At 36.5% G+C, this 15,599-nt stretch overlaps 1 protein-coding gene across 2 annotated transcripts in view; it reads right to left on the bottom strand.

Moving 5' to 3' along the window:
* The window catches only part of JAKMIP2 (janus kinase and microtubule interacting protein 2), a 50,864-nt gene that overhangs the window by 9,897 nt on the left and 25,368 nt on the right, over window positions 1-15,599 (bottom strand). The window contains exons 6-11 of one of the 2 annotated variants that reach the window (XM_088134757.1): window positions 15,142-15,282; window positions 11,493-11,549; window positions 10,193-10,312; window positions 1,840-1,968; window positions 1,240-1,323; window positions 710-772 (exon numbers count right to left, since the gene is read on the bottom strand). In XM_088134757.1, the coding sequence (XP_087990883.1) occupies window positions 710-772; window positions 1,240-1,323; window positions 1,840-1,968; window positions 10,193-10,312; window positions 11,493-11,549; window positions 15,142-15,282 (594 nt within the window). The remainder of the gene's footprint in view (window positions 1-709; window positions 773-1,239; window positions 1,324-1,839; window positions 1,969-10,192; window positions 10,313-11,492; window positions 11,550-15,141; window positions 15,283-15,599) is intronic. The other variant, XM_088134758.1, reaches the window with a different exon arrangement.

Raw genomic sequence — 15,599 nt, 5'->3', positions numbered from 1 at the left:
CTTGGAGTCTTGAATTTTGTAGTTAATGGATTGGATCAAAACTCACTGTTGCTTAGAACAGACCTACTAAAATAAATGGGAGAAGTTAGCCACGACTAACAGATTTCAATAGATTTATTTTAAGCATGGCTAAATCTAATCCAACTCAGTGTTTTTTATATGTGTGTATATATATATATATATATATATATATACACACACACTCTACACATGGATCACCGTTTACTGAAATTACAAGGAAACCAAATTACAAGGAAACTACTCTGAGTCCCCAGTATTGTACCTGTCAGTACCAATGTGTCTAGCAATATCCTTCTTTGTGCCCAGCAGAATTCCTGCCCCAACTTTTTAAGAAAAAGTTCTTTCAGTTAAAAAAAGAGAAGTTGGCATGCTGCAGAACAAAGCACTAGCCTCAAGCAAATAGCTCCAATTTGCTTCTGGGTCTCAGCCTTAGAAACATTATTCAAAAATGAAATTGTGGGTGTTTGTAACCCAGTGCTTTGTTTGGAAGGGTACCACCTTCCAGAAAGAAGGCAAAGTAAGCTAAAGAGTAGAGAGAATTCTGGGAAATTAGAAAGGGTGTATAGGTGGCAAACATCACCTCTTATTCTTGTGAGAATCCCCACAACATGCATTCAGAATTCCAAAAGTGCCCGCCAGTACAAAAGGACTGGCAACTCCTTTTCTAACCATTCAAATGTGAACATACCTTATCCAAAAGCTCCTGATTCCTCTTAATAAAAAGTTGCTTATCTTCTACCCAGTGTGAGTCCTATTTATTTAAAAAAAAAGATTAAGATATAAAGTAGTGTTTATATGTGTACGGGGCTTTGTTAATCAGTTCTGTTAAATTAAATGGATTTAAATTACTCATGAATAAAATCAAATCTACTGGTATGACTGAAGTATGGATCCAACCCATTGAACTGTGATAATGACAACTACGATTAAAACTTCAGTCACAAAGAAAAAACTCTAAAATAATTCAATAATTCTGCTGAATTATTGGAAACAATTGTTATTAGGTATTATTGGAAACATCAAAGTAGCTGCAATTCATACATGGACATATGTATGCTCACACAGATAGATACTTCTCTATATTTATTTCCAGTTGTTTACAGGCAGCCTTTTAGATACTTGATTCATATATGCAAAATGTATCTTTCCTAGATAACAAACTAATTCTAACAACTTGTGAAAATAATGGAGAAAAAACATCTTTTGTAAAGAGTCTACCTGTCCTTTCTGGGCCAGTGTTTTTTCCAGATCTTCTATTTTTGCTCTATACCTCTGGACTTCAGCTTGGAGTTGCTCCTGTGCCTGTTAAAAAGAAAAGATGTAGCTTCATTAACCCATCTTTTAGTTCTCATCAAACTTCCTGAATTTCAAATTCTCTATGAGCCGCCTAGAGTCACTTGTATAGTGAGATGGGCAGCATCCAAGTTTGATTTATAAATAAATAAATAAAATAAATTTATAAATAAATGTATTTGTAGCCCACTCTTTTCCTCTGACAGGCACTCAGTGTTGCTACTTCATGCTAATGAAATGGTACTTTTACAGCTTTCACGATGATACGAGTTTGAGACCCTGTTCTACTCTAAACTGTGTTTTTAAGTATGTTTTTTCTGTGACAGAGTTCTTAGCATGCTTCAACCTCTATAACTTTAAAATCGTTGGCCTGTGTTATTTTTGTTCAACTACATGGAAATCTTTGTAGTTTTGCTACATGTTGCTTGAGTGAATTAGAAATAAGACAGAAAGGCAGATAGACACACAGACTTCTTTAGGGAATGTATTTGGGCAACAGGTATGTTGACCTTGGCAAATACCAACCTTGGCTTCTCTTTCTGCATCTATTATACCCCCAGTTTGCTCTTGCAATAATGCATAGGCTCTCTGCAGGGCCTGATATTCCTTCGTTAATTGTCTAAATCGCAGCTCTGATTCTTCAGCTGCTAAGCTCTGAAAAAGAAAAAGGTTCAGATAAATATTAAATGTGGTAATGTAAAAATATGAAGTGCGTAAGAGTGGATTGTATAAGAATAAGATTAGAATTTATTATGTGAGAAAACACAAAATATTGTATTTTGGAGTACACAGGTTAAGAAAACTGTAAATGTTTTACAGAGCTTCTGGTGAGGATTCATGGCAAACTAGATGTCCCTGAAGGAGTGGGGTTGACATTGTGGCAGAGAAGTTTTTCATTTACTATTAAAGGGTGCAGACAATTGGTGGATTTTATAAAACAAAAGATAAAAATAATATGAGCCAGACTGTGATGCCAGCTATAACTATGGAGAAGCTGACTGTGATGCTGACTGTAATTATGTTACAGTATCTGGAAAAACAAGTATCTGGAGATGTAAAACAAATTAATGACAAAGTGGAAATTTTTGAGAGTAAGACAGAAGTTATAGACAGAAAGTTGGAAAGAAAATTAGATACTCTATTGGAATTGAGAGAGAAAGAATCTTGTCTGAGATTCAGAGCAATCCCAGAGGATTCTGGTGAAGATATTAGAGAAAAGGTTATTAAAGCTTGTGTGATCTCCCCACAACTGGATAGAACTTCTGAGAAAAATATTAAAATCACTCAAGGCAAATTACCAAAAGTTTGATTTGATGGATTAGGGCTGGTTGACATATGGTGACAGAAAAATGGCAATTCAAGAGAGTACACTTACTTTTCTGAAAGACATAGATCCTTTTCGAGAATAGACATGATTTGGATTTCAAAGAACTTGGCTACTAAGGTTTCTAAAGTAGAGATATTACCAAAGACTTTTTCAGATCATAATCCTGTGAGTTTGGTTTATAAAAGAAAATCTGATTCTTTTAGATGGAGACTAAATGAAATTTGCTACAAAAAGAAGCAATAGTGGAGGATTGTAAAAAGAAATTAAAAGAATTTAAAAGAAATTTTTAAAAATAATTTAGATAAAGGCACTGCTTTAAGACTCCTTCATGGATCACTGCCTTGTCGTGGTGAAGGGGCTTGTGTAACTCAGTGAAGCCATGAGCTATACCGTGCAGGGCCACCCAAGACGGACAGGTCATGACAGAGAGTTCTGACAAAATGTGGTCCACTGGAGAAGGAAATGGCAACCCACTCCAGTATCCTTGCCAAGAAAACCCCATGGACAATGTTAGAAGGCTAAAAGATATGATGCCAGAAGATGACCCCCTCAGGTCGGAAAGTGTCCAATATGCTACTGGGGAAGAGCGGAGGGCATTTCCAAGTAGCTCCAGAAAGAGTGAAGCGGCTGGGTCAAAAGGACGTTCAGCTGTGGATGTATCTGGAAGTGAAAAGAAGGTCCGATGCTGTAAAGAACAATATTGTATAGGTACCTGGAATGTAAGATCTATGAACCAAGGCAAGCTGGATGTGGTCAAACATGAGATGACAAGATTGAACGTCGACATCTTGGGAATCAGCGAATTGAAATGGACAGGAATGGGTGAATTTAATTCAGGTGACCATTATATCTACTACTGTGGGCAAAAAACCCTTAGAAGAAATGGAGTTGCACTCATAGTCAATAAGAGAGTGGGAAAGGCAGTAATGGGGTACAACCTCAAAAACGACAGAATGATCTCAGTGCGTATCCAAGGCAAACCATTCAACATCACAGTAATCCAAGTCTATGCCCCAACCACTGATGCCGAAGAAGCTGAAGTTGACCGGTTCTATGAACACCTTCTAGAACTAGCACCAAAAAAAGATGTCCTTTTCATCATAGGGGATTGGAATGCTAAAGTAGGAAGTCAAGGAGTAATCGGAATAACAGGCAAGTTTGGCCTTGGAGCACAAAATGAAGCAGGGCAAAGGCTAATAGAATTCTGTCAAGAGAACAAGCTATAGCAAACACTCTTTTCCAACACAAGAGACGACTCTACACATGGACATCACCAGATGGTCAATACCGAAACCAGATTGATTACATACTTTGCAGCCAAAGATGGAGAAGCTCTATACAGACAGCAAAAACAAGACCAGGAGCTGACTGTGGCTCAGATCATGAGCTTCTTATTGCAAAATTTAGGCTTAAATTGAAGAATGTAGGGAAAACCACTAGACCACTCAGGTATGACTTAGATCATATTCCTTGTGAGTACACAGTGAAGGTGATGAATAGATTTAGAGGGTTAGATTTGGTAGACAGAGTGCCTGAAGAACTATGGACGGAGGTCTGTAACATTGTACAGGAGGCAGCAACTAAAACCATCCCAAGGAAAAAGAAATGCAAGAAAGCAAAATGGCTGTCTGATGAGGCATTACAAATAGCTGTGGAAAGAAGGAATGTGAAAAGCAAGGGTGAAAGAGAAAGATATAAGCAACTGAATGCAGATTTCCAGAGAATAGCAAGGAGAGATAAGAAGGCCTTCTTAAATGAACAATGCAAAGAAATCGAGGAAAACAATAGAATGGGAAAGACTAGAGATCTCTTCAAGAAAATTGGAGATATCAAAGGAATGTTTAGTGCAAAGATGGGCATGATAAAGGACAAAAAAGGCAGGGACCTAACAGAAGCAGAAGAGATTAAGAAGAGGTGGCAAGAATACACAGAAGAACTATACAAGAAAGATCTTAATGTCCCTGATGTCCATGCTGGTGTGGTCACGGACCTTGAGCCAGACATCCTAGAGAGTGAAGTCAAGTGGGCCTTAGGAAGCATTGCTAACAACAAAGCTAGTGGAGATGACAGTATTCCAGCTGAGTTATTTAAAATACTAAAAGATGATGCTGTTAAAGTGCTGCACTCAATATGCCAGCAAGTTTGGAAAACGCAACAGTGGCCACGGGATTGGAAAAGGTCAGTTTACGTTCCAATTCCAAAGAAGGGCAATGCCAAAGAATGCTCAAACTATCGCACAATTGCACTCATTTCACATGCTAGCAAGGTTATGCTCAAAATCCTACAAGCTAGGCTTCAGCAGTATGTGAACCGAGAACTACCGGATGTACAAGCTGGGTTTCGAAGAGGCAGAGGAACTAGAGATCAAATTGCCAACATTCGCTGGATCATGGAGAAAGCACGAGAGTTCCAGAAAAATATCTACTTCTGCTTCATTGACTATGCAAAAGCCTTCGATTGTGTGGATCACAACAAACTCTGGAAAATTTTTAAAGAGATGGGGGTACCAGACCATCTTACCTGTCTCCTGAGAAATCTGTATGCGGGCCAAGAAGCAACAGAACCAGTCACGGAACAACCGATTGGTTCAAAATAGGGAAAGGAGTACGACAAGGCTGTATACTGTCACCCTGCTTATTTAACCTATATGCAGAATACATCATGAGAAATGCCAGGTTGGAAGAATCACAAGCCAGAATTAAGATTGCAGGGAGAATCATCAATAACCTCAGATATGCAGACGATACCACCCTAATGGCAGAAAGTGAAGAAGAACTAAAGGGCCTCTTGATGAGGGTGAAGGAGGAGAGTGCGAAAGCTGGCTTGAAACTCAACATTAAAAAAACTAAGATCATGGCATCTGGACCCATCAATTCCTGGCAAATAGAAGGGGTAGAAATGGAAGCAGTAACAGACTTCATTTATTTGGGCTCCAAGATCACCGCAGACGGAGACTGCAGCCATGAAATTAAAAGACGCTTGCTCCTTGGGAGGAAAGCTATGGCAAACCTAGATAGCATATTAAAAAGCAGAGATGTCACCTTGCCAACAAAGATCCGCATAGTCAAAGCTATGGTTTTTCCAGTAGTAATGTATGGCTGTGAGAGCTGGACTATAAAGAAGGCTGAGCGCCGAAGAATTGATGCCTTTGAACTGTGGTGCTGGAGAAGACTCTTAAGAGTCCCCTGGACTGCTAGGAGGTCAAACCAGTCAATCTTAAAGGAAATCAACCCTGATTGCTCATTGGAAGGACTGATAATGAAGCTCAAGCTCAGATACTTTGGTCACCTAATGCGAAGAGAGGAGTCTTTGGAAAAGACCCTGATGCTGGGAAAGATTGAAGGCAAAAGGAGAAGAGGACGGTAGAGGATGAGATGGTTAGATAGCATCACTGAAGCAATGAGCATGAAACTGAGCAAACTCAGGGAGGTAGTGAAGGACAGGAAGGCCTGGCGCAATATGGTTCATGGGGTCACGAAGAGTCGGGCACGACTTAACGACTGAACAACAACAACTGCTTTAAGAATGGTTTGGGATACAAGTAAAGCTTTTATTAGAGGTTATTTTATACAACATAATAGTGAACTCAAAAAGAAGAGCCAAGAGAAAACACAAGCTAAGAAGAATTAAAGGAATTTCCAGAGAAGATAAGTATTTCTCAACAAATTAAGCTTTTACAATGACAACTATCTATGTTAACAGTAAGAGAAATGGAAATAAAAATGAATTATGTAAAGCAAAAAAAATTATTTGCAAAATTGAGTTTGCAAATAAAAGTGGCTAGCATATAAATAACGAAAAGAAAAAGAAAAGAAAATGATATTGAAATTACAAGAGGGAGATACTGTATTAATGGAGAATGTGGCCATACAAAAAGCATTTCATCAATATTATTCCAACTTGTACAAAAGAAGTGACATCTCTCTAGAGAAAATAGATGAATATCTAAAGAAACAAAATTTACCAAGGATTAACAGAGGGACAGAGACAGATTATGAATGGATCTATAACAATAAGGGAAGTTTCTGAAGCTATAAAAAAGATTAAACCAGGAAAGGTGCCTGGACCAGAAGGTCTATTGAATTTATATTATAAATGTTTTGAGGATGAACTTTTACAATCTTTACAAAACGCAATGAACTCTATCTTACAGGGAGGAAAGGTGTCAGAGAGTTGGAAAGAGGCCAATATAGCACTAATACCTAAAGATGTGATTTTAGCAAGAAATTATAGGCCAATATCATTACTGAATAATGACTACAAATTGTTCACAACAATTCCAGCTGATAGACTGAAAATAATTTCACAAGAATTTATTCATGAGGATCAATGTGGGTTTTTATCTAAGACAGTTAAAGGACAATGTTAGAAACATGTTGAACATTTTGGAATATTTGGAGTAACATAATGAAAAAGAAGCTGCATTGATTTTCTTAAATGCAGAGAAGACCTTTGGCAATTTGGCTTTCTTGCTCAAGGTTTTGGAAGATATGAGTTTTGGAGAGAACTTTATAAAATGGGTAAGATCGATTTACACTTCACAGAAAGCACAAATAATTGTTAATGGAGATCTAACAAAATCTTGTGAGATACAAAAAGGAACAAGGCAGGGGTGCCCACTGTCTCCTCTCTTGTTTATTTTGGTTCTTGAAATACTGAATAGAGATATAAGACAAGATGAGAGGATTGTGGGAATAAAGATTACAAAAGAAACTTATAAGTTAAGGGCTTTTGCAGAAGACTTGGTGTTGGCTCTGGAAGATCCGTTACAGGGAATTGAAACATCAATGTGCAAATTAAAAGAATTTGGTGCATTAGCAGGTTTCAAGATAAATAAACAGAAGACGAGGATGTTAACAAAAAATATGAAAATAGAAGATCAAACAGAACTGATGAATAAAATGGGTTTTAAAATTGAGAAGAAGGTAAAATATCTGGGTATCACTATGACAGATATGAACTGTATGTTATTTCAAAATAACTATGTTAAGGACATAGAATGAACATAAAAAAGACATGTTAAGATGGGAGAAAGAACAACTGTCATTGCTGGGGAGAATTTCTGTGATAAAAATGAATGTCTTGCCTAGAATGATGTGTGGTTTTTTCCAGACAATACCTGTTTTGACAACTGATGCACCATTTAAACAGTGGCAGAAGGATATATCTAAATTTGTGCGGCAGGGAAAAAAACAAATATAAGGTGTTTCAAGATACAAAGGAAAGAGAGGATTGGGTCTACCTGATTTGAAATTGTATTTTGCAGCTTGCTGTTTGGTTTGGATGAAAAGAGTGGGTGCTAGAAATAGAAGGTTCTTGGAGTTAGAAGGATACAACCTGAGATTTGGGTGGCATGGATGTTTGTGGTATGACAAAGTCAAGGTTAATGTGGATATTAAAAATCATTATGTTAGATGTGCCATATTGAGAATATGAAATAGATACAAATCCAGGTTGTTCCCAAAATCACCTTTTTGACTCTCAGCACAAGAAGCATTTTATAGATGAGAAATAATAGGCAAACACAAATGGCTAATTTATTGTGAGATACTAGAATTTGTCAAGGGGAATGTAAAATAAAATCAAGGGAAGAACTGGTGGTAGAGGGATATAGTTGTTCATGGTTTTCTTATTTACAGTTATTAGAAAGATTTAAAGTAGACAAAAGAGTTTATGGTTTTGAACATTGTAAGACTGAGTTTGAAATAAAATTGTGTACCAATGATGAACATGTAATTGGTAAAATGTATAAACTTTTACTGAAATTTGAAACAGAAGAACAAGTGAAAGAATGTATGATAAAGTGGACAAAAAAATTTGGTTATAATATACAGATGGAACAATGGGAAAATATGTGGTTGAAAGGATTGAAATTTACACTATGTTATAATCTTAAAGAGATTTTTTATAAAATGATGTACAATTGGTATATGTTACCAGAGAAATTGTCTAGAATGTGTAAAGGCAAATTTATGTGGGAAATGTGAACAACAAGAAGGGACATATTATTATGTTTGGTGGACATGTAAAAAAGCTAGAAAATTTTGGATTCAAATACATATACTGATTCAGAGGATTTTAAAGGTTAATATGCAATTGAGACCAAAGGTTTTTATTTTGGGATTGATGGACAAACAGTTGGAAAAAAGTCATGGAATTTTGGGTTTGTACATGATAACTGCAGCAAGATTATTGTATGGACAAAGATGGAAAGATTCAGCACTACCCACAATAGAGGAATGGTTGGTGAAGATAATGGAACTTGCTGAGATGGCTAGTTCTTTGAAAAGACAATATCTACGTTTATTGCTGACTGAAAACCCCTTAGGGATTTTTTGTGTAAAACAGAGAAAAATGAACATATGATTTACAGTTTTGATGATTAGTCAGGATAGATTATAGAAAGAAGAGGGTTATTTTGCAACCATAGAGTAAGAGGTGAATTTATAATTGTACTTATAACTGCTGTAAAGAAGATCGGAAGTTGCTTCTTTGTATCTTTTTTCTTTCTTTTCTATTTTACTTCATTTTCCTTTCTTGCACTTTTAGCTTTCTCTTTGATTTCTTTCTTATTCTTTTCTTTTTCTTACTTTATATTAGTTTTTATGTTCTATGTGTGTGTGTGTGTGTGTGTGTGTGTATGTATGTAAACATTTACAGAGTTTTATCTGAAAAAGATCCACTACATCTTAGCATGAACATCAGGGATGCATTTTCCATGAAAGAAATTACTCTTAATTTAATAAGAAGTTTTGAAATTTCCACAAGGCAATTTCAGTATATTAATACTCTAATAATCCATAAATAACATAGATTATTATTGGTAGTTCTAAAATACCTGCTGTTTCAAAACATGTGATGTCAGCATATCTAGTGCTTAGTTATAAGAGATCTAATGAAAAAGTAACTCAGACAGATTTTTTCTCATAAGCCATGATTGATATCTTTATTTTGAAAACTAAATAATGCTTCAGCATTTGGTGATATTTCACAGGATGCCAAAGGCATCTTTGAAAGCTGTGATTGAGATTGTCCTTTTTATTTTTTTCAACTAATAGCTGCTGTAGGAAAGTGCTCTCGAGGGCCTTAGCCCATCCTCCGTGCCATTTTTCAAGCGAAATATCCCCCCTTTCACTGTTAATAGCCTGTAGCTTGCTTTCAAAAGTATGCAGACTGGTAAGTACTAAAAGAATAGCAGAAACATGTTTAAAAAGATGTAAGTATATTACATCAAAATTCCCCATCTGATGCCCCCCAAACAGGTTAACTTTTAGTTCCCATAATCCTCAGACAAACCATCTGTAATAGTTTTCAGTAAAAACTAGTCAACTGCTTACTTTTCATTTAAAATATAACTTGTAAAATGTTGTATTTTGCTTCTGATTAAATACTTCTTGTAACCATAGGTTTTATTTACAGTTGTATTATGTCCTATATATATTATTTTAACATTTATTTTAAAAATTCTCAGTAGTGATTAAAAGAAGGTGTTGCTACCTGTACATTTGCTAATTCTTCAAGCTTTAGAGAAGTAGGGGAAAAAAATCTTACTTCATCTAGATCTTCATCTGGTGTTGCTGGTGTTCTGTCTGTCCTGAATGAAGCCATGGATGAGGTTTCAGAGTCCATGGAGTCATCATCACCCCCATAAACTGTGTCCAGAACATGCCTCTGCAAAAGGCAGAAACCACACATTCAAACTGCCACCAGTCTAGCTTCATAGCAGAGGCAGTACCCCATCATGTGTACTCTGTCAGCCATTGGTTGGGGCTGCTTCATCTGGGTGACAACAAGATGGCGGCAAAGAAATACAGGAACCTATAATTCTTTGCTGCCATCTAGTAGTTGTCTGAATTTTTGAAGCTCTGCTTTGTGATGAAAACCTAGAATCTGAAGGCAGCAAACTGGCCAAATGGCTCTGCTGATGACTGCAGAAAAGAAATGGAGGTGTCATCCCTGGACAGTTCATCCTCCTACTTCTCACTTCTAATTGTGGCAGTCACAATGCAGATACAACTTCAAAGTCTCTGCACAAAAGGGCTTTACAGAGTACAACAGGATAGACTTTGCTCTGGGCAGGTTGCAGTCTAACAGTTGGCCTAGGAAAGGGAGGGAAATCAAGATGTGGGTAAACAAGAAAGCATTTTTTCCAAGACCATTTTCTTCCTCATTAAGCTTGCTTGTTGGCTTGGTTATGCACCATCATTTGTAGGTCATACAAGCAATGCTGTGAAAATAGCTGCTATCTTTTGGAGCCTACTATTACAATTCAATGTTTTAAAAATAGCTTTAGTGTGTTCAAACTGACTAAGTTAATTAACAACATCAAAGAAGAAAATGAGTCATGACAGAACTGGTTAATCAGCAGGTTTGGATAGCAAAGTACTGATGCTTTCAGCACTTAAAACTTGCAAAAGTGAGTCATGAAGAAGCCTGATCAATGAGAATTTAAATCACACTTATACTACAATGTTTTTGCTCCCACATAAAAGATAAGGCATCGCAGAAATGGAAAACATATGGTAAGACTATGGTCTACAGTCAGGGGTTTTGCAGCTTGCAGAACTACAGATGTTAGCAAGAAATGTACTGTGCTTGGCCATCAGTCACAGGTATGCTAATCTTTGTTGTGTTTCATTTTCCTGCCTCCATTACTAGTAAGTACAACTAGATTTACTGTCACTTGTGCAAATGTACTTTGTCTTTGTTGTATGGTTTCTACAAGACCTAATACCTTTCTTTCTGAATTTATTGAGACATGGGTGTGGAACAGAGTAATTTAATGAATTGGGAATTGAAATATAATTTAATATATTAGTGGGGTTCAAAATAATATGTAAACTTCATTTACCTTAATTGGCTTTGAACTTCTTTTATGCTTCCTCCGTCGAATAAGTTTCTCTCTATCCTATATAAGAAAACCAAGGGTTACAGCTAAGGACACAAAGATCAATAGAGGCTATAAGATTCTAAGTGAGTTTTCAATAGAAATACAAGAGCGAACCAGTTGTTCATTTGACTGATTTATTCATTTATTCATTCCAAGTCCCAGTTGCATGAGATTTCTTGGAATTGAAGAGCACACAAATAGAGGCAAATCAGCTGCGGAGGAATTGTGATTATTCCACTAACCCATCCTTTCTGTTAGCTATAATATGGCAATAAGGAACGTGAAATTATTCCAAAGGTTATTCCAGATCACCTTTTGAGAGGTGATCTGAAAGAAATAAGAGAGGTAGTAGTATGGAATTTCTCTGGAAAATTTACTTGCAGAATAAGTATGGAGTAATTCTAGGCAAGTATGGGTGAACTTCATAGGATCTATTCTGTATTTTTTCCAGAGCCCAAAGATCCATCAAATGAAAAAATAATGATGTTTCAATTAATGAACAGGGATTTCTAAATATATCTCAGCTCAAGTATTTGTTTTAATAACTGGATCAAAACTCATTGTTCTTTATTCCACAAACACACTCCTGCTTTTCCTCAAGACATTCTTCATTCCAGTTGACTAGAAGTGACTTTTTCATTGGATGCCATTGTTAATATTGGAAGGAGGAACTTTTGCCAATCTAGTACAAATCCATCCAGAGATTTATTAGTAGATCTTCATAAAGTTTCTGCTTACTTCCAATTTCTGCTCACTCCTTTGGTTTGTGGATGTTATCTCTAGATGAATGGGTGTCAATGGAAGAATGTGACAAAATGGGAGATAGGCAAGGTGAAGACAGTTTTAAAAGTAAGGATGACAATCTTATCCATTTGAAAGTGGATGAGAAGCCAAAAAGAAATTTTAGAAAGGCCAACATATGAATGATTTGGGCAATAAAATGCTGGATAGAGGGGAAGAAGCTGGGATAAGAAGTTGCTGAAGTAATGTAATAGATTACCAAGCAAGATTAAAGCATGATTTATTTTTATTAATAAAAATAGGCCACTCCAGTCAGAATGGACTCTGACCAGTGTACAGTTCCCCTCTTGTAAGTTGGGATAAAAAATATACAAAAAACAATTTTATAACATAATAATGAAAATACCTATATAAGAGCTAGTAGTAAAACACAATTAACAAAATACAACTAACAACTTCAGTAGCTTGAGAGAAAAAAACACAATTATGCAGACCTCAGGAGCTGTTTAAATAAGCCATGTCTTAATAGTCTTCCTAAATGCCAAAGGGGGAGGGGCCATTGGAATATTGAGGAATGCTGTATCATGGGAGTGGGGGAGGGCAATGATAGAGAAGGCATGCCTCTGCGACCCCTGCAGATGGCATTTCTTAAACAAGGGAAGTGGGGACAACCCACCCTACTTGATCTTATTGGGTGGGGAGATGTTACTGGGAGAAGGCAGTCACACAGATATCCAGATGCTGAACCACAAAGTAGATAAACTTGAATTGCACCCAGAAACTAACAGGTAACTAATGCAATGTCACAGTAGCAGTGTTTTATGGACACAATGAAAAGGACCCATAACTACTCAGGCTGCTGCATTCTAGACCAATTCTGACAACCATGGCATGGTGTTCTTCTTAAATGGGTGCCATAAGAGATACTTCCTATTCATTGAATCATAGACCTGGAAGAGATCATTTAAGCCACTGAATTCAACCTTTTGCTCATTGCATTCAGAAATACCAATCCACTTTTGTTAATTTGGCAATGGCCAGCTACAGAATACCCATTTATCAGAAGACAAACTAGTATTCTAGAATGCTCTCTACTGTAGAAAAATAATCTGGATTAAAATAAAAGTGATGTTGTGTCTACTAGAGAAGTGATCTGGTCAGCTACAGAAGGTATGGAAGATACTTTCTAAAAGCAAGTTGCAGATGTTTTTCAGAAGGATAAGTGGTAAGGATGGGAACCTTTAATTACTCCAACATCTGTAGAAGACAAACTCTACTATGCACAATCCTTCCAGGCAATTTCTGGATGAGGAAAGTACAAGAGGTTCAGTTAACCTCAATATTATAGAAACCACTAGTTAGTATGGAAGGACCATTGGGGGAAGTGACTATGAAATGTTGGCATTCTTAATTTTAATGTAAACTAAAGCTGAATATAGTCAAACACATATTTTGGACTTCAAGTTTGTAGCTTTTCATAAATTCAGGGAAATGAAGAATGATACTACCGCAGGAACAGCTAGGGAAAAAGGGAACTCAAGTAAGTATTGGTTTCTAAAAAAAAATCCTAAAAGCACAATTGTGAACTATTCCAATGCAAGAAAGAAAAACAGATGATAGCTTGATGCTTGATAAAGTTTAGTGAATATCTGGAGGGGGGGGAAGAAATGGGGGGGGGTGTCACCAAAGAAATTTCACACAGAGTGAAACTGTAAGGATGGTGTTGGAAAGGCTAAAGCTGAGGACGAATTGAAGTTAAGAAATGATGTTACATATAATAGAAGGGGCTTCCTCAGATATGCTCAAACTAAATAAAGTATCAGTGGTCAGTAAAAATGGCAACATGCTAATAAGAAAGAAAAGGTGGAACCACTCAACTCCTCTTTTGGCTAAGATTTTTCTGAAAGCGGGTATGCAATTCACCCAGCAATTTTTAAGAGCAGAATGATGGAGTAGAATTGAAACTTGTCAGTGACCAAAACATAGTCAGGGGATGCCATTTATTCTGAATGAGTTTAAATCATCAGGATTAGATGAACATTAGAGGCTGCCCAAACTCATCCTCCCTCCCTCCCTCCCTCCCTCCCTCCCTCCCTCCCAAATGCATTATCCTTGAGAAGAGAAAACTGTAGGATTACGATAGCACTCTTCAAATACACAACTACATAATGATTTGTTATCCATTGTTCCAGAGTACAGAACATGGAATAATAGATTTAAATTGCAAAAGGACATTTGGTTCAAGATTTTTGTTTTCAAACCATCTTGATAGTAAAAGCAGTTTGACATGAAGCCAATTACCTAGAGTGAGGGTGGGGTCCCCTTCATTCAATATGTTCATGTGGAAGCTAGACAGATATCTGCCCAGAGTCACCCACTGGGGGAGATGGGTGGCATACACATTTAATAAATAAATAAATAAATAAATAAAATATCCATTAGGGATGCTTTAATTTGAATCCTGCAGTAGACATGGGATGGTCTATATGGTACCTTGTAACTGTAGGAATGTATGATTGCATTTCTGGATGAAGCACTGTGTTAGCACCATTTTTCATTTTATTTCCTGAGAATGCCTATAAGGCATATGTGGGGCCCGGAGACATTCTTGGAAATAGAGGTGATGCTGACTTCTTGACTTTGCTTTGCAGCTTGCCAGATTTCCATTTATTTTATTCATCTAATCTTGCAAGCTCACACATGTCTATTCTGGACTATTTTTACATTAGTTGCACTTTGTGGAAGTTGAATCCAACACATATGCAGAGCATCTAGTTTAGGTATGTATTCATAACACTACTTTTTTTAAATCATAGAATCTTTCAAGATCTGTTTCTAGATTCTTAGTTCCTTATGGACCATAACTTACTCGTGTCAGCTCATCAATTATGTTTTGTTGTTCTATAACCTGGAGTTTCAAAAATTCAGTTTCTTGTTCTTCATTTGCTTGATCAAGGTCATTGAGTGATTTTAATTTCTTCAGAGGAGGATGCGATGTCATTTTTTCTTTCTGTACAACAAAAAATAAAACAAGAAAGCCAGTTTTCTTTTTAGAAACTTTTAAAATTTTACTTGATTGGGTTATTATACTGTATTATTTCTCACATTTTATTTTCCACCTGTCTTAAATATTAAATTATAGGTATTAGAGTTGAGATTTTTTTTCCATAGCATGTGTTTAAATGATACCTTACTGTTGCATTGAGAGAAGGGAAGATACACCTCTCTTTCTGGAAAAGTGGGCAAAACAGCTCAACAGAGCATTCTACTATGGATGTTGCATATATTTATTAATAAAGAGACAAAATTGAACTCAGTGGGACTTCT

The sequence above is a fragment of the Python bivittatus genome, unplaced genomic scaffold (assembly GCF_059951505.1).
Source record: "Python bivittatus isolate LINGU-HERP-01145 unplaced genomic scaffold, Pbiv_v1 ctg000080_np1212, whole genome shotgun sequence".
Lineage (NCBI taxonomy): Eukaryota > Metazoa > Chordata > Lepidosauria > Squamata > Pythonidae > Python > Python bivittatus.
This window is presented reverse-complemented; position numbering and strand designations above follow the sequence as displayed.